This window comes from Alnus glutinosa, chromosome 14 (genome assembly GCF_958979055.1).
Source record: "Alnus glutinosa chromosome 14, dhAlnGlut1.1, whole genome shotgun sequence".
Taxonomy (NCBI): domain Eukaryota; kingdom Viridiplantae; phylum Streptophyta; class Magnoliopsida; order Fagales; family Betulaceae; genus Alnus; species Alnus glutinosa.
This window is the reverse complement of record NC_084899.1, coordinates 14,993,244-15,020,233: the sequence shown is the minus strand read 5'-3', so window position 1 is coordinate 15,020,233 and position 26,990 is coordinate 14,993,244. Positions and strand designations below refer to the sequence as shown.

At 42.1% G+C, this 26,990-nt stretch overlaps 1 protein-coding gene across 3 annotated transcripts; it reads left to right on the top strand.

Annotated features, from left to right (window-relative positions):
• Positions 1–428: 428 nt before the first annotated feature.
• On the top strand, positions 429–26,863 carry LOC133856969 (ras-related protein RABC1-like). 3 transcript variants are annotated; one of them, XM_062292042.1, is made up of 7 exons: positions 429–592; positions 993–1,207; positions 1,913–1,981; positions 8,290–8,355; positions 24,390–24,511; positions 26,006–26,134; positions 26,491–26,863. In XM_062292042.1, the coding sequence occupies exons 2-7, from the start codon at positions 1,072–1,074 to the stop codon at positions 26,596–26,598; spliced, it is 630 nt and encodes a 209-aa protein (XP_062148026.1). In that variant the 5' UTR covers positions 429–592; positions 993–1,071; the 3' UTR covers positions 26,599–26,863. The 3 variants fall into 3 exon arrangements, with proteins under 3 accessions (XP_062148026.1, XP_062148025.1, XP_062148027.1); XM_062292041.1 differs by having other exon boundaries at positions 431–592; positions 982–1,207; XM_062292043.1 differs by lacking the exon at positions 429–592 and adding an exon at positions 798–875 and having other exon boundaries at positions 982–1,207.
• Positions 26,864–26,990: the final 127 nt, after the last annotated feature.

The window sequence follows — 26,990 nt, the reverse complement described above, 5'->3', positions numbered from 1 at the left end:
ACTCCTCAAGGCGGATTCTCAATCTCCTTGTACATTCGGAAATAAATTTCTTTTTTAAAACCTTCTTGGTTCAATCTTCGATTTTTACAGTCACATACCTCCCGCCTTCATTTGAGATAAAGAAGGGGTATTGTTGTTATACTAGTAATTCTCTATATATATATATATATATATATATATATATATATATATATATTGTATTGTTTAAATAATGAGGTAGTTTTTAAAATTATTATTTAATTATAATTTAATAATAATTAATCATAAATTTAATAATAATTTTAAAAATTAAATTATTATTAGAGAGGGGCACAAAAGAGACTTATAATATTAGTCCGTGACACTCTTTGGAACCTTTGTATTAGAAAACAAAAATCAACATCCTAAAAAAAGAGGAAAAAGAACGGAAAAAAAAAGGAATAAAAAAAGGTGTCGCGATTCCATTTCTAGCCCCATTTAGTTTTTACCAGCAGTTTCTTCTCTCGGAATATTTGCCTTGTGCTTTCGATCAATCTCGATCAATCTCTCCAAACGTCTCTCTCTCTCTGATTTTCGTCTTCATCTCCTATTTCTGGATTTCCTCACGTTTCAGGTATTAGAATTTCCTGTATGTATATGGATATATGCATTTGTATATGTGATCTTCGTTATCAGTAAGTGCAGTGCTAGGTTGAATTGCTGAAGAATTTAAGTATAATGTATTCTTTGGAGTGATCGATGCAATTTCTAACACTAAGACTCATGCTTTGACACATATGTTTGGATTTTGAATTTCAGTGTCTCTCTGTTGAGCAATATCATTGTCTTGTTGATTTGTAACGATATTGGATGTAAATACCATTACTTGTCTAGCTCGTTCGTGATTTTTCTGGGTTGTAAGAACAATTTGAATCGCTGAACTGGGTTTCTCTTTATTTATTTTATTTTATTTTTGTTCCCCGTGAGATAGATGTGGCTTTGATGTTATTTTAATGTACCCAGATTTTGATTAGGTGAACCGTTGCTGGTTGTGGTGTTGGAGGAAATCAGGTTCTATCTTTGGGTTAAGGCATTGTGTGAGAGTGAACGCCAATGGGGTCGTCTTCGAATCAGCCCGAGTTTGAGTACTTGTTCAAGTTGTTGATGATTGGGGACTCGGGGGTTGGAAAGAGTAGTCTTCTTTTGAGTTTTACATCCGATAATTATGAAGATCTGTCGCCCACAATTGGTGAGTCGTTTTACTCTATTTCATCTTCATTTTTTGATTTTGATATTTTGAACGTACATGCTCATTAATGAAATGGAACAAGAAAATGTTATTTTGATGTGTAATGGGACTGTGGGTTAGCATTACTTTTTTGCCTCTGTATTGTTGCTGAGAAAGTGCAAGAGAAAGAAATTGGAAAAGTTAATTGATTCTTTTGTTTTTCTTTTGGTGTTAAGAATATGAAATGTCAAACAACTAATGCATATAGTTGAGGCTCGGCTGAACGATACTTTTGGTTTTCTTGGACCTCTAATAATGACAATTTTGATTTAAGTTTATGATTATTTGCTTCTGTTGCATATATAATTGACCAAAGGGAGCACTTCTTCTTTTGGCATACTTTTATAAAAAAATTTCTTGGAATGTTTTCTCAGTGCATTTTTTAGCATAATGTTTGATCAACAAATATGGGCTTACTTTTGACAGAATATTTGCTTTTCCATTGTTGGAGATCAGATGTGTCATGGTTAATGAACCGAAAATCTTAGTCATTGTATCCCTTTTTTTTCGTTTCTCAAGTCTCAGCTAATATTCTTGGCTCATGGAGAACATGACTATTACAACGTTATCTTATGACCATCTAACTCATTACTATAAAATCATATTAATTTTCTGGTTGCTTTTCCTTTGTCTTGATTTACGTCTCTTCTTTGCTTTCTTATGCAGGTGTTGATTTCAAAGTAAAATATGTTAATGTTGGTGGCAAAAAGCTGAAGCTTGCAATCTGGGATACAGGTAACTCCAAACGTGTGTTCATGTGCATGGCCATTTCTCTATTTATTTATTATTTTGCAGTAACTGTCGTTTATTTAGAGTAGATTAGGAATGGAGAGGTGGTGCTATGTGGAATCCAAAACGTTTGTCTTCTCGGTGATAGAAGGTGCTTCGGTGGTAAGAGTGGAGGAAAGGAGGAGGAGATTTTCAGGGCTCATACTGCTTGGTGCCCAGAGCTGCGGATGGTTGCTCTCGACCATGGAGAGTGTGCTGAGGTTTACAGGGACGGATTTTGTAAGGTCTTTCAGGGAGGGGTCCAAGGTCTTCATTGTTAGGCGAGGAGGCAACACAGCTGGAAGTTTTATCGAAGTAGCAGCCTATGCCTTGGGAGGTTTGAAAGGGATTATTTACATTCCTGAAGGACGGAATGGGTGGGGATGGAGCAGTTTCTTGGCTGAGCTGGGTAAGACCAGGGATTTCCTCTCAGACTCAGCAGGGAAAGTTCTGGTTCGGACTGGAACTCCGCCTGCGATGGAGCGGGTTCACGATCATGGAGCTGGCACTGATGATGCTACTGGTTCAACCACAGACAAAGCACCATCTTACGCTGAAGTGCTATGCACAGGTCCTCGCCGACCGGAGGAGGAAGGGTTGAAGAAGGGTCAGACGGAGCACCTCTTGGGTAAAGACCATCATGACCGTTATGCCTTCGACGCTATGCAGGGGGACAGGAGTTTTCCTATTTCGGAAGCAAAGTCCCATGCTGTTTTCCGAGGCAAGTCAGTCTACTCCTTTGGTGAAAAAAGCGATGGATTTCAGAAGTTTGGAGGGAAAGACACGCTACCTTCCCTGCTGCTCTGGCAGAGCCAGCTGGAGAAGTTGAAAAATGAGGTGGACCGAGCACTGAGTAGTGTGCGTGAAGGGCTGTTGTTGGTTGGGCCGGGCTTCAAGCCCAATGGTGACAGGCGGAAGAGGAAAAAGAACAGAAAGAAGAAAAAGCAGAGGACTTGTTGGGTTCCGAAATCTAAGCCCAACCCAAGTGTTTCAACGGCTGATCGGGCTATGCCTATAGTAACGCCTACAGTAACAGAACCACTGGCAGTGTTGGGTTCCGGAGGTCCAGAGAGTGTTCCGGAGGGAGCGTCGACTTCTGGCGGGTTCTGTCTTCCCCCTACGACGATCACGTCTTTGGAGATCACATGCGTCGAGTCTGCCTCCAGGCCAGAGCGGGGGTCTCGTCCTGTTATCAGAGATGCGGATACAAGGGAAGAGAAGGAAGAAAAGGATATAGCCAGGAGTGCGGTTCAGTATGCGGGATGCACAGAGACTGACGGTGGTGTTTCTGCTCCTCTCGATATCCAAACTCCAGCATGCTACTCCAAGCTGTTGGAGTTAGGTCCCGGGCCACTCATCAACGTGGTGGACACCGGCATATGCCCAGCTCTGCTCTGCGTCGGAGGGCTGAATGTTGTCCCTGCCTTGGAAAGTTTAACTTCTCCGCTGGTTCTCAATGGGTCTGAGCTACCCGGTTCTAGGTTGGAGGTTGTTCCTAAAATTCCGGAAGTCCCTGCCACAGTTAGGATGGGTTCAGACTCAGTGATGGTTGTTTGGGCTGGTCGGAGTTCGTTGGATCCTTTGATGCCTTCGGGCTTTTATCCCTCGGAGTTAGAAGTTGTAGATACCTCTATTACTCTCTTCTCCCCTTCCGGTTTGGGGCCCATGAATGGAATGAAGCTTATTGAGCCCCCGGAGGAAGAGCCGGCTCCTTTGTGCTGCTGTCCGGGTGATAATTTCAGGGGTCTTTCCGGTAAAAAATCTCCAATGGATTTCTTGAAGGCGGTTCTGGAGTATAGCCAGTCGGTGGGGGTTACGTGTGATGGCTATGAAGGTCAGCTTTCAGCCGTGTTTGAGGCTATCCTTGCTGAAAATGACAAGAAGGAGACGGGTTCTTCTCTGAAAGCGGGCAACAAGTTCAATAGAGAACTTAATAGATTATCTTGTTCTATTAATTATGATGCGAGAAGCGGAAGCAACTCTCAGAGTAGGTGTAAAGGGAGGGCGATTGGAGGTATTTTATGAAGCCAAAAATTCTCTCGTGGAATGTCAGGGGCTTAAATGAGGGTAGCAAGCGGTTGAAAGTTAAAAACCTAATTAGACAATGGAAGGCAGACATTTTTTGCTTGCAAGAAACCAAACTGGAGTTCATCTCCAACAGCTTAGTGAGGCGCCTTTGGGGATGTCACTTCGTTGATTGGTGTTACTTACCCTCAAGCGGGGCCTCTGGTGGTATTCTTATCATGTGGGATAGAAGGGTTGTTGAGAAATTAGATGTGTATGTGGGGGAGTTTGTTGTCGCTTGTTCTTTTAGGAGTGTTGCCGATGACTTTACTTGGGCCTTCGCGGGGGTATATGGTCCTAACCTTGACTCTGTTAGAAGGTTGCTCTGGGACGAGCTGGCTGGCCTTGCTTCTTGGTGGGAGATGCCTTGGTGTATTGGGGGTGATTTCAATGTCATTCGTTTTCCTGCTGAAAGGTCTAGGGAAGGTCGCCTTACCGCTGCTATGATGGAGTTCTCAGACTTTATTTTCGAGCAGGGCCTCATGGACTTTCCTCTCGCTGGAGGGACTTTCACGTGGTCCAATAATCAGGAGAACCCCTCCTGGTCTCGTATTGACAGATTTCTTGTCTCTCCAGATTGGGAGGTCAAGTTTCCAGGGTCTATTCAGAAAAGGCTTCCTAGATTGTGTTCTGATCATTTCCCTATCCTCCTGGATTGTAGTGGCATTCAATGGGGTTCCAGACCGTTCAAGTTTGAGAATATGTGGTTGAAGGCTGAAGGGTTTGTGGATAGGGTTCGGATTTGGTGGGAGTCTTATCGCTTCCAGGGTTCTCCTAGCTTCATCTTCACTCAAAAGCTTAAGGCTTTAAAGGTTGATCTCAAGAGATGGAATGATCAGGAGTTTGGCAATGTGGAGTTTCGCAAAAAATTGCACATGGAAGAGTTATGTACTCTTGATAGGTTGGAGGAACAACAAGGTTTATCTTCAGTAGAAAAGGAGAGGAAATGTGCGGTCATCAGAGAATTGGAGAACTCTACCTTGCAGGAAGAGATTAGTTGGAGACAGAAGTCTAGGGTTCTGTGGCTGAAAGAGGGTGATAAATGCACTAAATTCTTCCACCGGATTGCTAACTCGAACAGGAGGTCTAATTCCATAGAGTCGCTCTCCATCAATGGCTCTGTTTCATCCGACCAGCAGGTTATCAGAGAGCATGTGGCTCAATTCTATGAGTCTCTCTTTACAGAACCCTTCCCATGGAGACCTAGAATGGATAATATTGCTTTCGACACCTTGGATGCAGCTGAGGCCTCTTCTCTAGAACTTCCTTTCGAGGAGGTGGAGGTCTTAGAGGTGGTGAAAAGCATGAATCGAGATAAGGCACCTGGTCCAGATGGGTTTTCTCTTGCGTTTTTCCAAGACTGTTGGGATGTGATCAAGACAGATCTTATGAGGGTTTTATGGGACTTTCACTCTCAAAGCAAGTTTGTTAAAAGTGTTAACGCCACTTTTATTGCCTTAATTCCGAAGAAATCTGGGGCTGTGGATTTAAAGGACTTTCGTCCTATCAGTCTTGTTAGTGGTGTGTACAAGATCATTGCTAAAATCCTTGCAAATAGACTTAAAAAGGTGGTGGAGAAGATTATATCATCCCCTCAAAATGCTTTTGTGAAAGGCAGGCAAATTCTTGATTCAGTTCTTATTGCCAATGAGTGCTTGGATAGTCGAATCAAATCCGGCGAACCAGGGTTACTTTGTAAGCTGGATGTTGAGAAGGCTTACGACCACGTTAACTGGGATTTCTTACTGTATATGTTGAGAAGATGTGGCTTTGGGGAGAGATGGTGCTCTTGGATAGCGCACTGTATATCTACGGTGCGATTCTCTGTGCTGGTGAATGGCTCCCCAACCGGTTTTTTCAGTAGCTCTCGTGGCCTTAGACAGGGTGATCCTCTGTCACCACTATTGTTCGTCATTGTGATGGAGGCTCTTAGTAAGTTCTTCTTCGCTACTGTTCAAAAGGGCTACCTTTCAGGGTTCTCTGTGGGTTCTGGCAACAGGGAAGCTATTAACATTTCTCACCTATTGTTCGCAGACGATACTTTAGTCTTTTGTGGGGCTAATTCTGATCATCTTCATTATCTTCGTATGCTTCTTATTTCTTTTGAAGCTGTGTCAGGATTGAAGATTAACCTGGCCAAATCTGTGATGGTTCCTGTGGGTGAGGTGGATAATATGGACGGTCTGGCTAACATATTGGGTTGTGGAGTGTCCTCTCTTCCTATAAAGTATCTTGGTCTTTCGTTGGGAGCTCCTTTTAAGGCTAAGTCTTGTTGGGATGAAGTTGTAGGGAAGATTGAGAGGCGGTTGGCTAGCTGGAAGCGGTTGTATTTGTCGAAGGGGGGTAGGGTTACCCTTATAAAGAGTACTCTCTCCAACCTTCCTACATATTTTCTCTCTCTATTCCCTATTCCCTCCAGTGTTGCTAGTCGCATTGAGAAGCTGCATCGTGACTTTTTGTGGGGTGGCATAGGCGACGAATTCAAATACCACTTGGTCAGTTGGTCCAAGGTTTGTCATCCTATTTCTGAAGGTGGTTTGGGCATAAGAAATTTGAGAATTTTCAACAAGGCGCTGTTAGGGAAGTGGTTGTGGCGTTATGCAAATGAGAGAGAAGCTCTGTGGAAATCCGTGGTGGATGCGAAGTATGGCTCTACTAGGGCTGGTTGGTGTTCCTTAGATCCCCTTGGGTCTCACGGTGTGGGGAGTTGGAAGAACATAAGGAAGGGGTGGAGCTTGTTTTGTAGATATACCAGACTTATCTTGGGCAATGGGTCGAGGATTCGTTTTTGGGATGATGTTTGGTGTGGAGAGATGCCCCTCAAGGAAGCCTTTCCAGTTCTTTATGATATAGCTTGTGTCAAGGATTCTTTGGTAGAAGACCATTTGGTAGTGGTAAGTGGCTCCTATCAGTGGGATGTCAGATTTTTCCGTGATGTTCACGATTGGGAGGTGGACGTTATGGCTTCCTTTTTCTCCTTACTGTATTCATCCAAGGTGGCTCAAGATGGGGGGGACAGGCTTTGGTGGACCCTCTCTCGCAAAGGGTTTTTTGATGTTAGATCATTCTATAAGGCTCTTGCCTGCAAGGAAGCTTCTTTTTTCCCCTGGAAAAGTATTTGGCGGACCAAGGCCCCATTGAAAGTGGCCTTCTTCGCTTGGACGGCAGCGTTAGGGAAAATTCTCACCTTGGACAATCTCAGAAAGAAGCGTGTCATTGTGATTGATAGATGTTGCATGTGTAAAATGACCGGGGAGACTGTGGATCATCTTCTTCTTCATTGCGAGGTTGCACGCGCTCTTTGGTATGTCATCCTTAGCCGGTACGGTTTGCATTGGGTGATGCCTTCTCGGGTGATAGACTTATTTGCATGTTGGTGGTCGGGGGGACGGTCCCGTAGTGCGGTCGTGTGGAAGATGGCTCCTTGTTGTCTTATGTGGTGCTTGTGGACGGAACGCAACGATAGACAGTTTGAGGACAGAGAAAGAACCATAGAGGAGCTCATTTCCTTTTTTCTCCATTCTTTGTACTCCTGGACGGCTGCGCATTTAGCACCTCTAGAGATTAGTTATAACGATTTCCTTGTATTGCTTTCTTCTTCTTCTTCTTAATTGTCTCTCTTGTATACCCCCTGTATACTTGATTGCGTTTTTCTAATAAAATTTTCTTCTTACTTATCAAAAAAAACTGTCGTTTATTTAATTACACAGAAAGACTAGCCTGTGTTTGTTCATATGTGCATATGGTTGAGCAGTTGTGTTTACATTTTAGCCAAATAGTCAAATGTCAGGTCAAGTTTTATTGACCAAAGAAGCTCTTGTTATGGGAACAATGTGTTAAAATGCATTCTCCAGACATTAGCATATGCATCCACAAGAACCCATTGAGCCTTAAAGTAAAGATATGGGTTATTATTACATTATCCTCTTGTATCGTTTTGCTTGACCTTCTGACCAGAATATTGATTTTTGGCCTTGAGGATCGGACATGTATAATTGTATTATGTACATTACTATCATCAGAATTCATTGTCTAGTTTCATTGCTAATTAGACTACTTATCTGGTCAGCTAGGCAGGTTAAGATATTCTTATCTTTTATGTTCTTTTTCTTATACTGGACCTTTAGGAAAAGAATTGGTTCATCACTTTCTCATAAAGGCTAAGTATCGTTCTGGCCAAACATAACTAATTTTAATTTTTAATTACACAGCTGGTCAGGAGAGATTCAGAACATTGACAAGTTCATACTACAGAGGTGCACAAGGGATCATTATGGGTAACTATTATTTTCTCCATAATTTCTATATTCTATTTTCACCTAGAGCTGTTTGTGTTAGATTCATATGGAAACCTTGCCAGTTAATGCCTTGTCACAAATTCGTGAACAAGATGTTGCTTTCAAATCTTGAAAATTAGACTTTAGTCGCTTCCCTGTAATGTATGTGAAGGAAAGTCCTTGTTTCCATAAATTTAAGATTTAAATACAACAAATTCCATTAAACTTTGGTGTGTCCTTGTGTTTCAATGCCATGGATTGAGTGGAGGTCAACCTCTAGGGACCAACAAATCGAAGCAACACCTAGGCATTATACTTGTAATATGATGTCATAAACATCTAGTTATTCTCTTTCTTGTGGATATTAGCACACTTTTTCATCTGCTTAAGGGACAAGGTTGAGTTCGTATTGGATTAATGACATTAGGTGATCAGTGCTGCCTTTTTCCCCCCATGACAGAGGCAGAAAGTTGGAATTGATTGTAATAGCTATCACTTTCCTTAAGTTTATAGTCACAGTGCGAAGACATCAGCAGTGACTTTAAACATCACTGATGCTGTATGTGCAGGGGATATGGGAAAAGAGGAGAATGAGTACTTTGTTTGTTTTGTGGTTGCAAGTGAAGTATTGGAAGAACTTTGTTTTCTTTTTAATGTCTCACGTAGAAGTTAATGGCTTAATGGATGCATTTCTCGAATAGATGGCTTGAATCCGCAAACTCAAACAATGAGTTGTTTACATGAAATCGGATCGGTAAGCAACATGGAGGTAATCGAACAAATAAATAATCAGTCATTTTACATTTGACAGGATAATATTTTGAGAATAGACCCCGTGACACTTTTTCTCTCTCACCCTTCTCTCTATCTCTCTTTGTTGGCAACACGTGAGGGCAAGTCTCTATGCCTCTAATCTGCCATGTCGGCTTCCTGGCATCATCGCTCTCAACTGGGCCGCATGGGGTTGCTAAGGTGGTGCTCTGTGGAATCCAAATCCTTTGAGTTGGTGTGGAGGGCAAATGAACGAGACTGAGGATTCGTGAGAAATGCGGGGGCTTCACCTACTCCATTTTTTTGGGAAGAATTGATAGTTGTTGGTTGTTAGACGCTGTTGAGGAATTGCTCTCAGCAAAGAGTTATGCGGTCTTCTAGAAACGATCCTGGGCTGGCTTTCTTGGCATTCTTGCTCAACAGTAATCACTTTCTAGTTGTGGAGGAATACGGGGGTGGTAGAAGGGGATTTATTTTAGTGCTGAAAAGGAGAAACGATAAGGGTTGGATGTCATTCGTCTTGGAGCTGTGGTTAGTCGTGAAGTATACCCAGTCCATTTATGGTGGCGGTAACAACGAATCGATGTTGTAACAAAAATCCACGGCGTAGGTGGGAGAGGTGAGGTTGTTTGCAAAGGTGATGCACCTGGTGAAGGAGCTGAAGCCTCTAATGTCGAAGATGAGACCATCAACAAAATTTGAAGGAGCCAGCAAAGGAGTCGAAATTTCTGGCAAAGCCACTTGTGTTGAAGGGTGGTCCCAAAAAACTTGCAGCAAAGTCGACGGGTGGAGTGACTCTGACATAGCGTATGAAGATGGAGAAGATACTGACTAGGGAGACACGGTCTATTTTGGTGAAAGTCTTGACAGGCGCTCCTTTAGAAGCATGTTAAGTCACATCAAAATGGACATGGAGAGGTGTTTAAGGTGGTTGGACTCAGTTCTTAGTCCTTGTGTGTGTGGACTAATGGGTCCTGCACCTAAGCCACTAAATGAAGTCCCTTGTGTGCCAAAGCCCAATTCTGAAGGCTTGGTTGTTAACGTGGGAGTTAAAGCCTGTGAAGATAAAGGGAAGGCCAAGATGGGCTTTGTGGGTCCTCGGACTGAATTCTCTTTCAAACCCAAGTTTTGTAAATGGTTTTGGGTGAGCCAGTGTTTAAGGGGCAAGGATCCAACATGAAGAAGGGTACATGTTTGGGCCCGAAGAAGGTCACGAGTATGGATCAGCTCAGTGACCCGGCGGTGTTGACCTCTTTTGGTGGCTCGATAGCCGCTGTACAACCTCAACTAGCCACTCGGACTCCCATTCCCGGTGGATCTATCCCGCTTAGTGCTTCAAACGGTTCGATTGTCGAGCTTCAACCTCGTCTAGAGGAGATGATCATCGGCAATTCTGGTCTTGGGTTAGCAACTACCGCTTCAGGATGTGCTGTTAATTTCTTTCCACCACTTTCACCAGTTGCCTACGGGATTAGAAGTGGGTCTCCTCTTTGCAACAAGGACCTGGTGAGACAAGCTGATTCAAGGGATGAGTCTTCCTCAGGCAAGCCTGTTGACCCACACTGTCCTCCATTCCTAGCAGCTGACGAAAGATTTTCCTCCATTCGCCTTCAGCCCTGACACGGGTGGGGGTTGCCAATTTGGCTTTTTGTGTAAGGGTTTTGAGGGGCAGTTTTTGGCTATTCTAATGGCTATTGAAGCTGAAGAACGCCGTAGGCAGCAAGGCTCAGGGCTCAGCCTCTAGTTCTAAACAAGGGAACAAAGGAAGTAGGGCGTTGAGAAGATTGGAGTGTTCCATTAATTACAATTCAAAAGGCGAGTGTTCAAGCTGTGGTAAAGGGAAGAAAGGGGGTTATCAGTTTTTTTATGAACCCCAAATGTTATCTTGGAATGTGAGGGTTGAATGAGGGGAATAAGTGTCTTGAGGGTGAGGAACTTAGAGAGTGGAAGGTTGACATTCTTTGTTTCCAATAAATCAAGCTTGAAGTCATGTCTTGTAATGTTGTGCGTAGTTTGTGGAGTTGCCATCATGTGGATTGGTGTCATTTGGACTCCATAGGGGCCTCAAGTGGCGTTTTGATTATGTGGGATAGTAGCATGGTGGACAAGATCAACGAGTGTGTGGGGGAATTCTCCTTGGTTGTCAGCTGATGGAACTTGACTTGGTGCATTGAGGGTGATTTCAATGTTACTAGATTCCCTAGTGATAGATTGGGTGAAACTTGTTTATGTCAAGCTATGGTGGAATTTTTTGATTTCATTTTTGTTCAGAGCCTGATGGACCTCCCTTTTGTGGGCGGAACTTTTACTTGGTCAAATAATCAAGAATCTTCCTCTTGGTCCAGAATTGATAGATTATTGGTTTCTCCAGAGTGGAAAGCCTAGTTTCTTGGTTTCTCCAGAGTGGGAAGCCCAGTTTCCTGGCGTGTAACAAAGGAGGCTCCCTAGACTTTGCTCGGATCATTTCCTGATCCTCCTTGACTATGGTGACTTTCATAGGGGTAGTAGATCCTTCAAATTTGAAAATGTATGGCTAAGTCTGAGGGATTTTTGCCCTATTAGTCTAGCGGGTAACATATTCAAGATTATTGCTAAGACTCTAGCGAACAAGCATAAGATTGAGTAGGAGAAGATTATTTATAAGTCACAATTTGCATTTCAACCGAGGTTGGCAGATTCTAGATCCTATTCTTATTGCCACTGAATGCCTTGATAGCAGATTGAGATATAGAGAGCTGGGGGTTATTTGTAAAATGGACTTAGAAGAAGGTGCGGGTTTTGGGGGGAAATGGAGCTCATGGATAGCTCATTGTATTTTCTCGGTTTGTTTCTATGTTTTGGTGAACGGCTCTCCCACAGGCTTCTTTAGCAGCTTTTGTGGCTTGAGGCAAGGGGACCCTTTGTCTCCTTTATTGTTTGTCATGTGATGGAGGCGTGGGGTAGGATGATTTTATCTACAGTGAGTGGAGGTTTGTTGTTTGGTTTCTCTGACAGGGACTGAAATTTCCCTTCTATTTGCTAATGATGCCCTACTTTTTTGTGGGGCTGACCCAAATCATCTACGCAATTTATGGAGGTTGTTCTTATGTTTTGAAGCTGTATCAGGTTTGAAGATGAACTTAGCCAAGTTGGAATTGGTTCCTATGGGAAATGTTGATAATATGACTAGGTTGGTTGGAATTCTGGGTTGTGGGGTTGCGTCTCTGCCTTTGAAGTATCTTGTTCTTCCATTGGGGGACTTCCTATAAGGCCAAGCATATATGGGCTAGTGTTATCGAGAAGATAGAATGCAGGTTGGCTAGTTAGAAAAGGTTGTACTTGTCTTAGGGTGGTAGGATTACCCTTATTAAGAGCACCCTATCCAACTACCTACGTACTTCATGTCCCTATTTCCTCTCCCTACGAGTGTTGCAAAATGTTTTGAGAAGCTTCAACGTGATTTCTGATGGGGTGGACTAGGTGAAGATTTCAAAATATCACTTGGTGAGATGGTCTAAGGTTTGTACGCCAATCTCTGAGGGAGGGTTGGAGATTAGGAACTTGCTGAGGTTCAATTATGCAATCTTAGGTAAATGGCTTTGGCGCGATGGGCTTGAGAGAGAGAGGCTTGGTAGAGAGTAGTGGTGGACTCTAAATATAGAAGTTCATGGGGAGGGTGGTGTTCTAGTGATCCTAATTGGGCGTTTTATGGAAGAATATTAAGAGGGTTTGGGGGAAGTTTTGTAGTTGTACCAGATTTAAGGTGGGAGATGGCTCCCAGGTCAGATTCTGACATGATCTTTGGTGTGGGGATACGACCCCCTTGAGGAAGCCTTTCTAGTTTTATTTGGTATTACTTGCACAAATGATGCTTCTGTTGCGACTCGTGAAATTTTTTGGTCAGGGTGTCATGATGGTTTTTGTTCCCTTAGAAGAGTGTTTAGCAAGCCAAGGTTCTGTTAATGGTGGCCTTTTTTGGTTGGTCGGTGACCTTAGGAAAGATCCTTACCATAGACAATCTTTAGAAGCAATGTCATTGTGGTTGATTGGTATTGTATGTGTAAAAATAATGGGGGTCTGTGGACCATTTTCTGCTTCATTGTGAGGTTGCTTGTGCCGTTTGGAATTTTTTTTTAGTCGATTTGGGTTGTCTTGGATTATGCTTAGACGAGTAGTCGATTTGTATGGTGCCTCGTGCCTTTTTGTGGTGTTTTTGGAGGGAAATAAATGAAAGAAGTTTTGAGGTTGCGAGAGGACTTTGGAAGAGATTAAGTCCTTACTTTTCAATACATTATATCTTTGGATAGCTGTTTTTGTTTCTCCTTTGGTGATTAGTTATCATGATTTTCTTGTTCTTTTTGTCCCCTTCTAGCTATGTGGCTTTTCTTGTATACTTCCTGTGTACCTGAGGGAGCTTTATGCTTTTAATGATATCTCGATTAGTTGTTAAAAAAAAAAAAGTCTCACATAGAGTTACTTATAAGAAAAATGTCTCACATAGAGTGATGAAGTAGATTTGTAATGTATCATGGATTGCTTGATGATGTGGGTGATTATTCTATAGGATAGTGGCTCTCTCAATAAACCATGATGTTGTAATTATTGGGGAAAATACTGTAGAGGTCCTTGAGGTTTGATCTTGTATGCTCTGCTATCAAATCACTCTTTCTGTACACCTGGTGTTATAGTTTTTTCTTTTTTTAAATAACCGGGATATATCAGGTTTTGCCCCGACTAGATCCTCGGAACACCATACAAACCTTTTTAACTGAAATTGTGACCAATGGTACCGTCGATTTAACAAACCTTTCACTCTTACTACCTATTCAGGCGCTGATATATTCAGTACCCTTTCTTCCACCTCTGAAGGATGGAGGGTCGAGCAAGAGATGATGGGTATTGGAGAACCTTCGGTTGCCTTTGTTATGCTCGCAACATCAACATTTGATCTTCTGCTTGGGTGTGTGACAGGATTGGCTGCAAGCAAGAAAGCGGTTGCGCATTAGACGTAAGACCATGTCATACCCAATAAAGTAGTTTCCCATGTACAGAAGTACCATCTCAACTTGACACATGAAAAAAGGAAGAAAAAGAAACCAAAAACAAGAAAAAAAGAAAACAGATGGGAAAAAAAGAAAAAAGAACAAAAAAAGACTCCACACCTTTTTTTTTCTTTCCCTTTTTTTGGTCTTTTCATTTATTTTTAACTTGTTTTGCCATGTGTCAAGCTGATGTGACACTCATGTACGCGTGGAGCTATTTTATTGGGTTTGACATGGTCTTATGCTTATGTGTCACAATTTCCATTAAAAACCCTTGTGGCAATGTATGGAAGGAGTGGCTTGATAACATAGCATACCTTAGGAAGTGATTTGATCAATTTTAAACCTTAGGAAGCGATTTGATAAAAGATTAAACTCCGAGACATTTACAGTATTTTAGATAAAACACTGGTGTAGTTAAGAGTGAAATGGATAGACTTTTAAAGGATTCGAGTTTGCAATTCTCATAATGTGGTCGTGTAAGATCTCTACAGAAATATATATATATATTTTTTTGATAAGTAAGAGAGGTTTTATTTTTTTGATAAGTAATGATAGTTTTATTGAAAGCGTAAGGCGCCCCTACGTACACTAGAAGTATACAACAGGAAACACCTAACTAGAAAGCGAAAAAGAAGCAAGAAATTCAGCAAAGCTGATAGATAAAGGGTACAAATAAGCCATCGACCAGACATACAAGGTATGGAGAAACAACTCTAGCACCTCCTCTAGGGAGCTTTCTAAATTCTCAAAACACCTAAGGTTTCTTTCTCTCCAAATACACCAAAAAAGGCAAATAGGCACCACCTTCCAAGAAGTAGCACTCCCAGATCTCCCAGACTTCCACCAACAAGCAACTAAGTCAAGCACACTCCTAGGCATGACCCACGAAATACCAAAGCGGGAGAAAATGTTGTTCCATAGAGCTGAGGCCAGATCGCAATGCAGAAGAATATGGTCCACTGATTCCCCATCCCGCTTGCAAAGACAGCATCTATCCACAATAATTAAGTTCCTCTTCCTAAGATTGTCCAAGTTCAAAATTCTGCCTAGAGCTGCAGACCAAGTGAAGAAAGCTGCCCTCGGGGGAGCCTGAGACCGCCACACACACTTCCATGGGAACCGAGTACCTCCAGCACACATCATAGAACTAAAATATGACTTCACCCTGAACACACCTTTCTTGGACGGGACCCATTTAAGACAATCTGCCCTCTCCAAATTCACCTTGGTAGAGCCCAGCACCTGGAAGAGAGAGGTTTTATTAAAAAACGCAAAGCGCAATCAAGTACACAGGGGGTATACAAGAAAGGCAATTAAGAAGAAGAAGAAAACAATAAAAGGAAATCGTTATAGCTAATCAGAGGTGCGAGATACGCAGCTGTCCAAGAGTACAAAGAATGAAGAAAAAAGGAAATGAGTTCCTCTATGGTTCTTTCTTTGTCCTCAAACTGTCTATCGTTGCGTTCCCTCCACAAGCACCACATAAGGCAACAAGGAACCATTTTCCACATGACCGCACTCCGAGAGCGTCCACCCGTCCACCAGCAGGCGAATAAGTCTATCACCCGAAGAGGCATCACCCAAGACAGACTGAAGCGACTAAGGATGGCATACCAAAGAGCGCGTGCAACCTCGCAATGAAGAAGAAGGTGATCCACAGTCTCCCGGTTCATTTTGCACATGCAACATCTATCAATCACAATGACACGCTTCTTGCTGAGATTGTCCAAGGTAAGGATTTTTCCTAGCGTTGCCGTCCAAGCGAAGAAGGCCACTTTCAAAGGAGCCTTGGTCCGCCAAATGCTTCTCCAGGGAAAAAAGATAGCATCTTTGCAAGCAAGAGCCTTATAGAAAGAACTAACATCAAAAGACCCTTTGTGAGAAAGAGACCACCAGAGCCGGTCTCCCCCATCATGAACAACTCTGGAGGAGTACAGTAAAGAGAAGAAGGAAGCCATGACGTCCACCTCCCAGTCGTGGACCGCTCGAAAAAATCTGACGTCCCACTGATAGGACCCACTAACCACTACCAAGTGGTTTGCCACTAGAGCATCCTTGACACAAGCTATGTCATACAAAACTGGAAAAGCTTCCTTGAGGGACATCTCCCCACACCACACATCATCCCAAAAACGGATCCTGGACCCATTTCCGAAGATAAGTTTGGTATAGCTACAAAACAAGCTCCACCCCTTCCTAATGTTCTTCCAAATCCCCACTCCGTGAGACCCAGGGGGGTCTAAGGAACACCAACCAGCCCCAGTAGAACCATACTTTGCATCCACAACAGATTTCCACAAAACCTCTCTCTCATAAGCATAACGCCACAACCACTTCCCTAAGTGCGCCTTATTGAAAATCCTCAAGTTTCGGATGCCAAAACCACCTTCAGAGATAGGAGAACAAACCTTGGACCAACTAACCAAGTGATATTTGAATTCTTCGCCTATGCCACCCCACAAGAAATCTCGATGCAACTTCTCTATACGACTAGCGACACTGGAGGGAATAGGAAAAAGGGAGAGGAAGTACGTAGGAAGATTGGAGAGAGTACTCTTTATAAGAGTAATCCTACCACCCTTCGACAGATACAATCGCTTCCAGCTAGCCAACCGCCTCTCAATCTTACCTACTACCTCATCCCAACAGGTCTTAGCCTTAAAAGGGGCCCCCAACGGAAGACCAAGGTACTTTATAGGAAGAGAGGAAACTCCACAGCCCAAGATGCTAACCAAATCGCCCATATTATCCACATGACCCACAGGAACCATAATAGACTTAGCCAAATTAATCTTTAAACCTGAAACAGCTTCAAAGGACAGAAGTAACAAACGTAGATAATGAAGATGATCAGAATTAGCCCCGCAAAAGACTAAAGTATCGTCTGCGAACAATAGATGAGAAATGTTAATCACTTCACTGCTGCCAAAACCCACAGAAAAACCTGATAGGAAGCCCCTTTGGACAGTAGCAGAGAACAACTTACTAAGAGCCTTCATCACAATAACAAACAAGAGAGGTGACAGAGGATCACCTTGTCTAAGGCCACGAGAGCTGCTGAAAAAACTAGTTGGGGTGCCATTCACCAAAACAGAGAACCGCACCGTAGAAATACAATGCGCTATCCAGGAACACCATCTCTCCCCAAAGCCACATCTTCTCAACATATACAATAAGAAATCCTAGTTGACATGATCATAGGCCTTCTCAATATCCAGCTTGGAAAGTAACCATGGTTCACCGGATTTAATGCGACTATCCAAGCACTCATTAGCTATAAGAACTGAATCAAGAATTTGCCTACCTTTCACAAAAGCATTTTGAGGGGACGAGATAATCCTCTCCACAACCTTTTTAAGTCTATTTGCAAGGACTTTTGCAATGATTTTGTAAACACCACTTACAAGACTGATAGGACGAAAATCCTTAAGATCCACAGCCCCAGACTTCTTCGGAATTAAGGCAATAAAAGTGGCATTAATGCTTTTGACAAACTTGCTATGAGAGTGAAAGTCCCAAAATACCCCCATGAGATCTGTCTTGATCACATCCCAGCAGTCTCGGAAAAACGCAAGAGAGAACCCATCAGGACCTGGTGCCTTGTCTCGATTCATACATTTCACCACCTCTAAGACCTCCATTTCCTCGAAAGGAAGTTCTAAGGAAGAGGCCTCAGCTGCATCCAGAGTGTCGAAAGCAAGGTTATCCATCCTAGGCCTCCATGGGAGAGGTTCTGTAAAAAGAGACTCATAGAATTGAACAACATGATCCCTGATGACCTGGTCAGAAGAAATAGAGCCATTGACAGAGAGCGACTCTATGGAGTTAGACCTCGTATTCGAGTTGGCTATTTGATGAAAAAATTTAGTGCATTTATCACCCTCTTTAAGCCAAAAAATCCTAGACTTCTGTCTCCAGCTAATCTCTTCCTGAAAAATAGAATTCTCCAGATCTCTGATGACCCCACATTTCCTCTCCTTTTCTTCGGGAGATAAACCATGTTGTTCCTCCAACCTATCAAGAGTACATAATTCTTCCATGTGCATATTTTTGCGAAACTCCACATTACCAAACTCCTGTTCGTTCCATCTCTTGAGATCAACCTTTAAAGCCTTAAGCTTTTGAGAGAAGATGAAGCTAGGAGAGCCTTGAAAGCGATTAGACACCCACCAAAGCCAGACCCTATCCACAAACCCTTTAGCCTTTAACCACATATTCTCAAACTTGAACGGTCTGGAACCCCAATGAATGCCCCCACAATCAAGAAGAATAGGAAAATGATCAGAACACAATCTAGGAAGCCTTTTTTGTATAGAACCTGGAAACTTGACCTCCCAGTCTGGAGAAACAAGAAATCTATCAAGACGAGACCAAGAGGTATTCTCCTGATTATTGGACCACGTAAAAGTCCCTCCTGCAAGAGGGAAATCCATGAGGCCCTGCTCGAAAATAAAGTCTGAGAACTCCATCATAGCAGCGTTAAGACGAACTTCCCTAGATCTTTCAGCAGGAAAGCGAGTGACATTGAAATCACCCCCAATACACCAAGGCAACTCCCACCAAGAAGAAAGGCCAGCCAGCTCATCCCAGAGAGAGCTTCTAAAAGAGTCGAAGTTAGGACCGTAAACCCCAGCGAAGGCCCAAGAAAAGTTATCGGCAACGCTCCTGAAAGAGCAAGCAATAACAAACTCACCCACATACTCGTCTAACTTCTCAACAATCCTCCTATCCCACAAGATTAGGATACCACCAGAGGCCCCGCAAGAGGCTAAGTAGCACCAATCAACAAAGTGACATCCCCAAAGGCTTCTCACTAAACTGTTGGAAATAAACTCCAATTTAGTTTCTTGCAAGAAAATAATTTCTGCCTTCCATTGCCTAATTAAGTTTCTAACTTTCAACCGCTTACCACCATCGTTTAACCCTCTGACATTCCACGAAAGAAATTTTGGCTTCATAAAAAACCTCCAAGCGCCCTCCCTTTGCACCTACTCTGAGAAGTGCTTCCGCTACGTGCGTCATAATTAATAGAACATGATAATCTGTTTAGTTCCCTAGAGAATTTATTGCCCAATTTCGAGCAAGAACCCGTTCCCTTCTTATCATTATCGACAAGGATAGCCTCAAACACGGCTGAAAGCTGACCTTCATGGCCATTGCACGTAATCCCCACCGAATGGCTGTACTCCAGAATCGCCTTCAAAACGTCCTTTGAAGATTTCTTACCAGAAAAACCCCTAACCTTGTCACTAGGACAGCAAGACAAAGGAGACGGCTCTTCCTCCGGGAACAAAACTAGCTCCAATCCATTCCTGGGCCCCAAACCGAAGGGGGGTAAGAGGTTAAAAGGGACAGTCTCCAACATAGAAACAAAGGAAGAAATACCCGAGGAAACCATAGAGTCCGAAGAACCCCGACCAGCCCAAACAACCAGCACATCTTCTGAATCCGTCGGGACTTTGGCAGGAACTATCGGGACTATGGGTAATACCTCCAACACAGAGATGGACAGCTCAGTCCCAGCACTAGAATCCGGTTGGGGAGATGCACTTGCCGGGGCAAGGACTACAGGGGGAATAAGCGGACCTCCGACGATGTGGGGAGATGGGCCAGGGACATTGACCACTGCGTTTATGGCCTCAGAGCCAGGAGCTGGGATATCTGGCCCAGTGCTCAATTCCGGAAGAGAGGCAAGGCTTACCGGTGCATGGATATCGATGGAGGGGCATAAACCACCGGTGACCTCTGTGCTTCCCGTTATCGGACCCATCAACCCGGCCAGACCCATTTCTTCCCTCACAGCCACTGCGGCGATCTCTGGTCGAGATCCCCACTCGGTTCTGGAAGAAGACGCAACGAACTGGTTCTCCGAAACAGGGACACTGGACGTCAGAGGTGGATGACCTATCCCGCCAGAAGTCACTGAGTTCTCCGGAGACTTCTCTGGACCACCGAAACCCGACGCCGACGACGGCCCTACTTCTGGAAGCGCAACCAGATCGGCCGTGGAATCACTTGAAATGGGCTTAGGAGCTTTCGGAACCCATCGAGGTCTCCGATTTTTCTTCTTCCGGTCCTTCTTACTCTTCCGACTATTACCATTGGGCTTAAAGCCCGGCCCAACCAAAAGGAGCCCTTCACGAACCCTACTCAGGGCTCGGTCCATGTCAACCTATAGCTTCTCCAACTGGCTTTGCCAGAGCAACAGAGAGGAAAACGTGTCTTCCCCTCCAATCAGCTGAAAGCTTGCATAAGTTTCACCAAATGAGCACTCTAACTTGCCTCGAACAGCAGAGTGGGACTGTACGTCCAATTTAGGCAATCGTCTGACACCCTTCACGTTCTCAGAGACATAACGGTCATGAAGGTCCTTACCCATAGGATGCACCGGCTGAACCTGCTTCGACCCTTCCTTCTCCGGTCGACAAGAGCCTGTGCACAGGACTTCCACGTAAGATGGTGCACCGTCTGAGCCATTAGAACCAGTAGCAGCACCAATGATAGCTCCATCACCATCTATCCGTTCCTTCACTGGCAGAGGTCCAAGCCGAACCAAACCTTGCCCAGCCGATTCTTTGAGGAAATCCTTGACCTTACCCAACTCAACTAGGAATCTACTCCATCCCCACCCATCACAGCCTTCAGGAATGTAAATAATCCCTCTCAGACCACCCAAAGCATAGGCTGCCACTTCAAGGAATCTTCCAGCTACATTACCACCTCGTCTAACGATGATAACCTTGGACCCCTCCCTGAAGGACCTAACAAAATCCTTCCCTGAAAACCGCAGCACACTCTCCAAGGTCGAAAACAGCCACCCAATGCTTTGAGCGCCAAGCAGTACCAGGCCTGAGAAATTCCTCCTCCTTTCTTCCACTCTCACCACCGAAGCTCCTTCTACCACCGTAAACACAAACGTCTTTGCTTCCACACAACACCACCTCTCCATTAGAAACAGCTTCTCTAGCATGTATTGTATAGAAATATATTTCTTCTATTGTTTCTTTGAGTTCAAGGGACCTTTCCTTGTTTTAATTAATTTGACAGTCTCCATCGAGTTGGCTTGTGTAGTTAACTATAAAATTTTGTTTCTTCTTCTTCTTGATAAAGTAGATTTTTTAACTGTAAAATCATATATAGGTATATGTGTTCTCACAGGAAATTGACCATTAACTAGATGATTTTTTTTCATGGGGTTTTTCATGATAGATTTTTCTAGGTGGTGCTCAGATCTAAATATACTAGCTGAAAATTAAGGGGTTATAGGTATTGTTCTGGGACAATGGGGATTATGGTGAGTTTCATTCAATCCATGTAAAATTTATGCTGAAGCAAGGAGTTTCAGATCTATTCAATTGAGTTATTCATTATATTCACAAACCAGTTTTTTTGATCATTTCAGGAACTATAGATATCGATATTTTGTACCCGATTATAACAGAGCCATTATTTGGGAATAAAGTAGGAACTAATATGTAGTGATGTAACCAAAAATTGAATTGATGCTTTAGTTTTAGTTGGACAAGTTTGTTACCTGAGAAAGGTAAATCAATTACCTGATGAATAGCATTGTATCTCTTTAATTGGGATCTGTATTGTAGATAGCACAATTTTATCCTTTATATATTGTTCATTGACGACAACAAGCTGCTAAGAGTATGCTTGGCTCGAATCATCCTGCTGTTAACTTTAGCTAGAGGTTTTTACTTTCACTTTAAGTTTTTGCTATCAGTATATAGTTTAACTGGTCTAGGCTCAGTTTTGAGGTAGCCTTCTATATAAATTTTTTGATAAGTAATTGCAAATTAATTAAAAAGCATAAATGCACAACCCAAGTACGAAGTATATAAGAGAGAAGTCTAACAAGTAACGGACAAGAGATCTAAGAAAGCATGAAAGTTCGAAATACTATAATTTGAGGCAGCAATGAAAGAGAGTTTTAAAGAATAAAGCCTTTAATTTTACTAAGGTCCTCTCGTGCTCCTCAATGCTGCGATCGTTTATTTCCCTCCATAAACACCATAATAGGTAAGTTAGAATCATTTTCCAAACTGCATTAAGCTGAAACCTACCCCCTGGCGCTCTCCAGTAAACAAAGAGATTTACCACCTTTCTAGGCATAACCAAGACCAGCCCTACACCGCTAAAGGTAGTATACCAAAGAGCACTTGCGATCTCGCAATGGAGTAGAAGATGGTCCACTGACTCTCCATTGTTCTTACACATGTAACACCACTTAGCCATAATGATATATCGTTTCCTTAGGTTGTCCATGGTGATGATCTTTTTTGAGGCGGCTGACCAAGCAAAGAAAGCTACTCTCAAGGGAGCCTTATTCCACCAAATACTCCCTCCAAGGGAAAGGAGTGTTATCATGGGGAACAAGAACCTTATGGTAAGATCTAACATCAAACAACCTTTTTTTGAAAGGAATCCAACAAAGTCTTTCCTCACAGCCTTGTCTCACTCTAACGGACACAACAAGGTGAAGAGTGAGGTAAGGTGGTCCATCTCCCAATAATGAGCCGCTCTGAGAAAATTAATATTCTACTAATGGGAGGCGCTAGAAAGCTCCAAATGGTACGCTATAGCAGCGTCCTTAAAATGGATAATACTAGACTAGTCCGGAAAAGAGGTCTTGAGAGTTTGAACCCCACACCAAACATCATGCTAGAAACAAGTTTTGGAGCCATCCCCCATCTCAAATCTAGTGTGGCCAGATAGTTCCTCCTAACCCCTTGCTAATATTCTTTCAAAGCCCCACCCCATGCGACCCATGAACCTCATTAAAACAACACCCACCTCAAGCACTGCCATATTTAGAATCCACAACAACCTTCCATAAGGCCTCTCTCTCATGAACGTATCACTACAATCACTTCCCTAGAGAGCTTGATTGAAGACAAGTAAATTATGAACCCCCAACCCTCATTCAGCTATCGGAGTACACACCTTAGTCCAGCTAACCAAGTGAAATTTGAACTCTTCACTCATACCACCTCACAAAAAATCATGCTGCAACTTCTCTAGGCAATTGGCTACACGACCTGAAAGGGGAAAAAGAGACATGAAATAGGTAGGCAGATTAGTTAAACAATGCTCTTCCACCTTTTGATAAGTACGTCCTCTTTTACTAGTCAAACGATGCTCTACCTTCTCAATGATGTCATCCTAAATATACTTGGCTCTAAACAAAGATCTCAATGGAAGACCTTGGTACTTCATAGGTAAGGAAGATACCTTGCAACCCAAAATACTAGCCAGACCTTCAATGTTCATAACATTGTCAAACGGGACTAACTTTGATTTAACCAGATTAATCCTTAGACCAGAAACCGCTTCAAAGCATAAAAACAAACTGCGCAAATTGCGAAGGTGATTTGGATTTGTCTCGCAAAAAATTAAGGTGTCATCCACAAACAAGAGGTGAAAAATATTGATAGTACCACTACTCCTTGCCCCACCATAAAGCCCGATAAAAGACCCCCATTTACTAGGGCTAAAATCATTTTACTTAACACTTCCATAACAACAACAAAGAAAAGGGGAGACATTGGATCTCCTTGTCTTAGGCCACGGGAGCTAATAAAGAAACTTGACGGGGTCCCATTCACCAAGACAGAGAAGCGCATAGATGAAATACAGCATGCCACCCATTTACACCATCTTTCCCCAAAACTGCATCTCTTCAACATATACAAAAGGAAATCCCCAATTGACATGGTCAAAACCCTTTTCAATATCCAGCTTACATATTATATTTGGAACTTCAGATTTAAGCCTTCTATCAATGCACTCATTGGCAATGAGAACTGAGTCAAGGATTTGCCTACCCTTGATGGAAGCGTTATGAGGCTTATAAATGATTTTCTCCACAACCTATCAGCAAGCACCTTCTCTATATATTTATATATTTGTGCATTGTCTTTTTATCTTATTTTGGTGTAACTGACTTCCTTTTGCCCACTGATTTTGGTGCCTCACAAAGCTTACATATTGAGATCTCATTATTAAGGGATGGAAATATGTTTGAAATAGTGTACTTTCCAAAAGGAAAAAGAAAATAATATTGATTGAATGGTGGAAATAGTTAGTTATGCGAAGATGTTATTGTGTAAGCTCATCAAGTTTAAAGTCGTCTGGCATTCAGTTGGCCTATCACAATAATTATTTTCTTATTACTCTATAATGTAAAATGTTGTTTTTTAAATTGTTGATCTGGTTTCGTAAGTGCAACAGTTTATGACGTAACAAGGCGAGAAACCTTTACAAACCTCTCTGAGGTGTGGGCCAAGGAAATAGATCTGTACTCGACAAATCAAGACTGCATCAAGATGCTTGTTGGAAACAAGGTTGATAAGGTATTCTTGGCGAGATTTACAGATTCAAGTGTTCTTTATCTTATTTTTATTTTTCAATTATTCGTTCTTTACTCTCTATGTTACTGTGTGAATGGATATTCCCAATAAATTTTGGCATGAAAAGTAGCAAATGCTATTTGTAATAAATGATATATCCTCCCTCCTTTGACAAGGGATGGAGGGTGAGATTTGTGGGTTCAGAGTATGGTTGCAAGTAGTGTTTGCCTCTCTCTTTCTTTTTCTGTTTCTTAGGGAAAAGAAAAGAAAAAGGAATACTGGAAGAAATGGCGGGAAAAAGTATTATAGTTTTCCATTGAAACTGGAAACGCATAGTGAAGGCAAATAGTTAAATAAGCACTGTGATCCCCCTCTCTCTGTAAGAGTTTGTATGTGTATGTGTATGTGTATGTGCATGTGTGGGCGCACATGCCGTGTGTGTGCATTTGTCTGTCCTTTTCTTCCCTTTTCATAAAGAAAATAGACATTACGAGAGAAATTGTTGGCCAATATGTTGGGATTATTCACTACTTGACATTCAAACTCAATTATCACCAAAACATGCTTGCTGGAACTCCTCTTTTTTTTCTTTTTCCAAAAAATTTCTCGATTTATTTTGCAAAGCAACCACTGCAGAATGGTTCAAGAGTCCGTCTTTTTTTTTTTTTTTTTTTTTTTTTTTTTCAACAGAAACGAAACAATAGAGGAATGTTTAATTCCAAAATTTGGTAATCACAGTGGGTTGACCCCCGGCCTCTACTTTTGTAAGGAGAAGCCCCCACTGTACCAGGCCACGAGTAGGACTGTAGGGGTATCATAATTTTGTATGATTTGTTCCAAAATTCAAATGACCGATGGTTTTATACTTCACTATACAAAATGCTACATCACAAAGATGCCCTGTTTTAGGCGCTTCTTTTAGAGCATAAAGGGCAACTTTCTTGGCACCCTGGCATCTATAGGAAGCATGGGATACGTATATGGGATTCAAGAATGATATGATACTAGTCTTGCGAATTTCAAAAGAGTAAGTTATGGTATAGAATAGACACACACAAGCACGCTAAAAACTCAGTGTATCAGTTTAATCACTTATGTTTCCTACAACAATATACTAAAATAGGTCATATCCTAACGTTCAAATTATATATGATACTTTATCAAGAATATCCAAGAAAACTATATGCATTTTGATAGATCAGATTATCATTCTGATATTTGAATATGTATATGAAGCGGTGGATCTGCACCAAGAAGTATCCGAGAAGTATTCTTATATGATTCCCCTCTAGAAGTATTCATGCTAAATAGCCTGGCATGCATATCTATTGGATATGAGCTTGCTTTCATGTTTATGGTGTTAATTTGTATTATATCACTTGTTCTTTGCCATTCGTCAGCCAGAAGTAAATATATAAATAGAGCCAAATGAAAATAAACATTTTTATGCAATATTTGAGGATTTCATGCATGTTGTGACTCCTTTTTCTTTTTCAGGAAAGCGATAGGGTTGTAACAAAGAAAGAGGGAATAAACTTTGCTAGGGAATATGGATGCCTATTTACTGAATGCAGTGCTAAAACTCAAGTGAATGTAAAGCAGTGCTTTGAAGAGCTTGTTTTAAAGGTATGGAGGATGATAAACTTGTTTTATCTTGTACTTTTTAAGAAAAATGGAAGTTGGGAAGCTTGTTTATGTTTACTATGGTTTGTGATTTGCCAGTGTCGTGTATATTTGCAAGTATGTTATGGTACCTAGGTATTTGAAACATATTTCTGATTGGAAGACAGAATATATATATACATATATATATATATATAAAGTTTCTTTCTGTATGTGTAAGTTGTCTGTGCATATAGGCTATCGAAATGGAACAGAATATTGAAATTTGCTCAATGCTTGAATAATTATGTCCTTGTACAAATTAGCATGTTAACAACATAACGAATGACGGCATGAATGATGATGGCAATCATATGCAGGTATTGGATACACCTAGCCTCCTAGCTGAGGGCTCTAAAGGGACGAAGAAGAACATCTTTAAAGAGAGGCCCCCGCAGTCTGATGCATCCACAAGCAGTTGTTGTTGATGCTGATTATCTGCCTCTCGTTTCTCCAACTTCCGGATCTCTAACCAGTATTTCGGTTCCTCTTCGAATCGTTGAAGAAATTGTTTAATTTTATTTTATTTAAAAAAAATGATTATTTGACATGAATTGTAAGTTACGTGTAAAATAGTGTTGCGATTTCTGCTTTGGAGACTATTTCTATGAAATATTGAAGTATTCTTAATATAAAATGTCTAGGCCTGGGAGGAATCAGTGATCGAAATTGATTCTAGGCGATTGTACAAAAGAGTTGTGATTTGGGTTGATGATACTGGTTCCATTCGTCAAAATCAGTTTCAAGGATGATAGCTATTGCTATTACTCGTGCAGAATGTTGAATACGCCATTTGCACAGAATGTTGGCCAACCCATAA

Coding starts and splice junctions, on each gene's coding strand:
- LOC133856969 (XM_062292042.1), top strand. CDS start 1,072: ATGGGGTCGTCTTCGAATCAGCCCGAGTTTGAGTACTTGTTCAAGTTG. Junction 8,356..24,389: donor TGCACAAGGGATCATTATGG/GTAACTATTATT, acceptor TAAGTGCAACAG/TTTATGACGTAACAAGGCGA. Junction 24,512..26,005: donor TTGGAAACAAGGTTGATAAG/GTATTCTTGGCG, acceptor TTTCTTTTTCAG/GAAAGCGATAGGGTTGTAAC.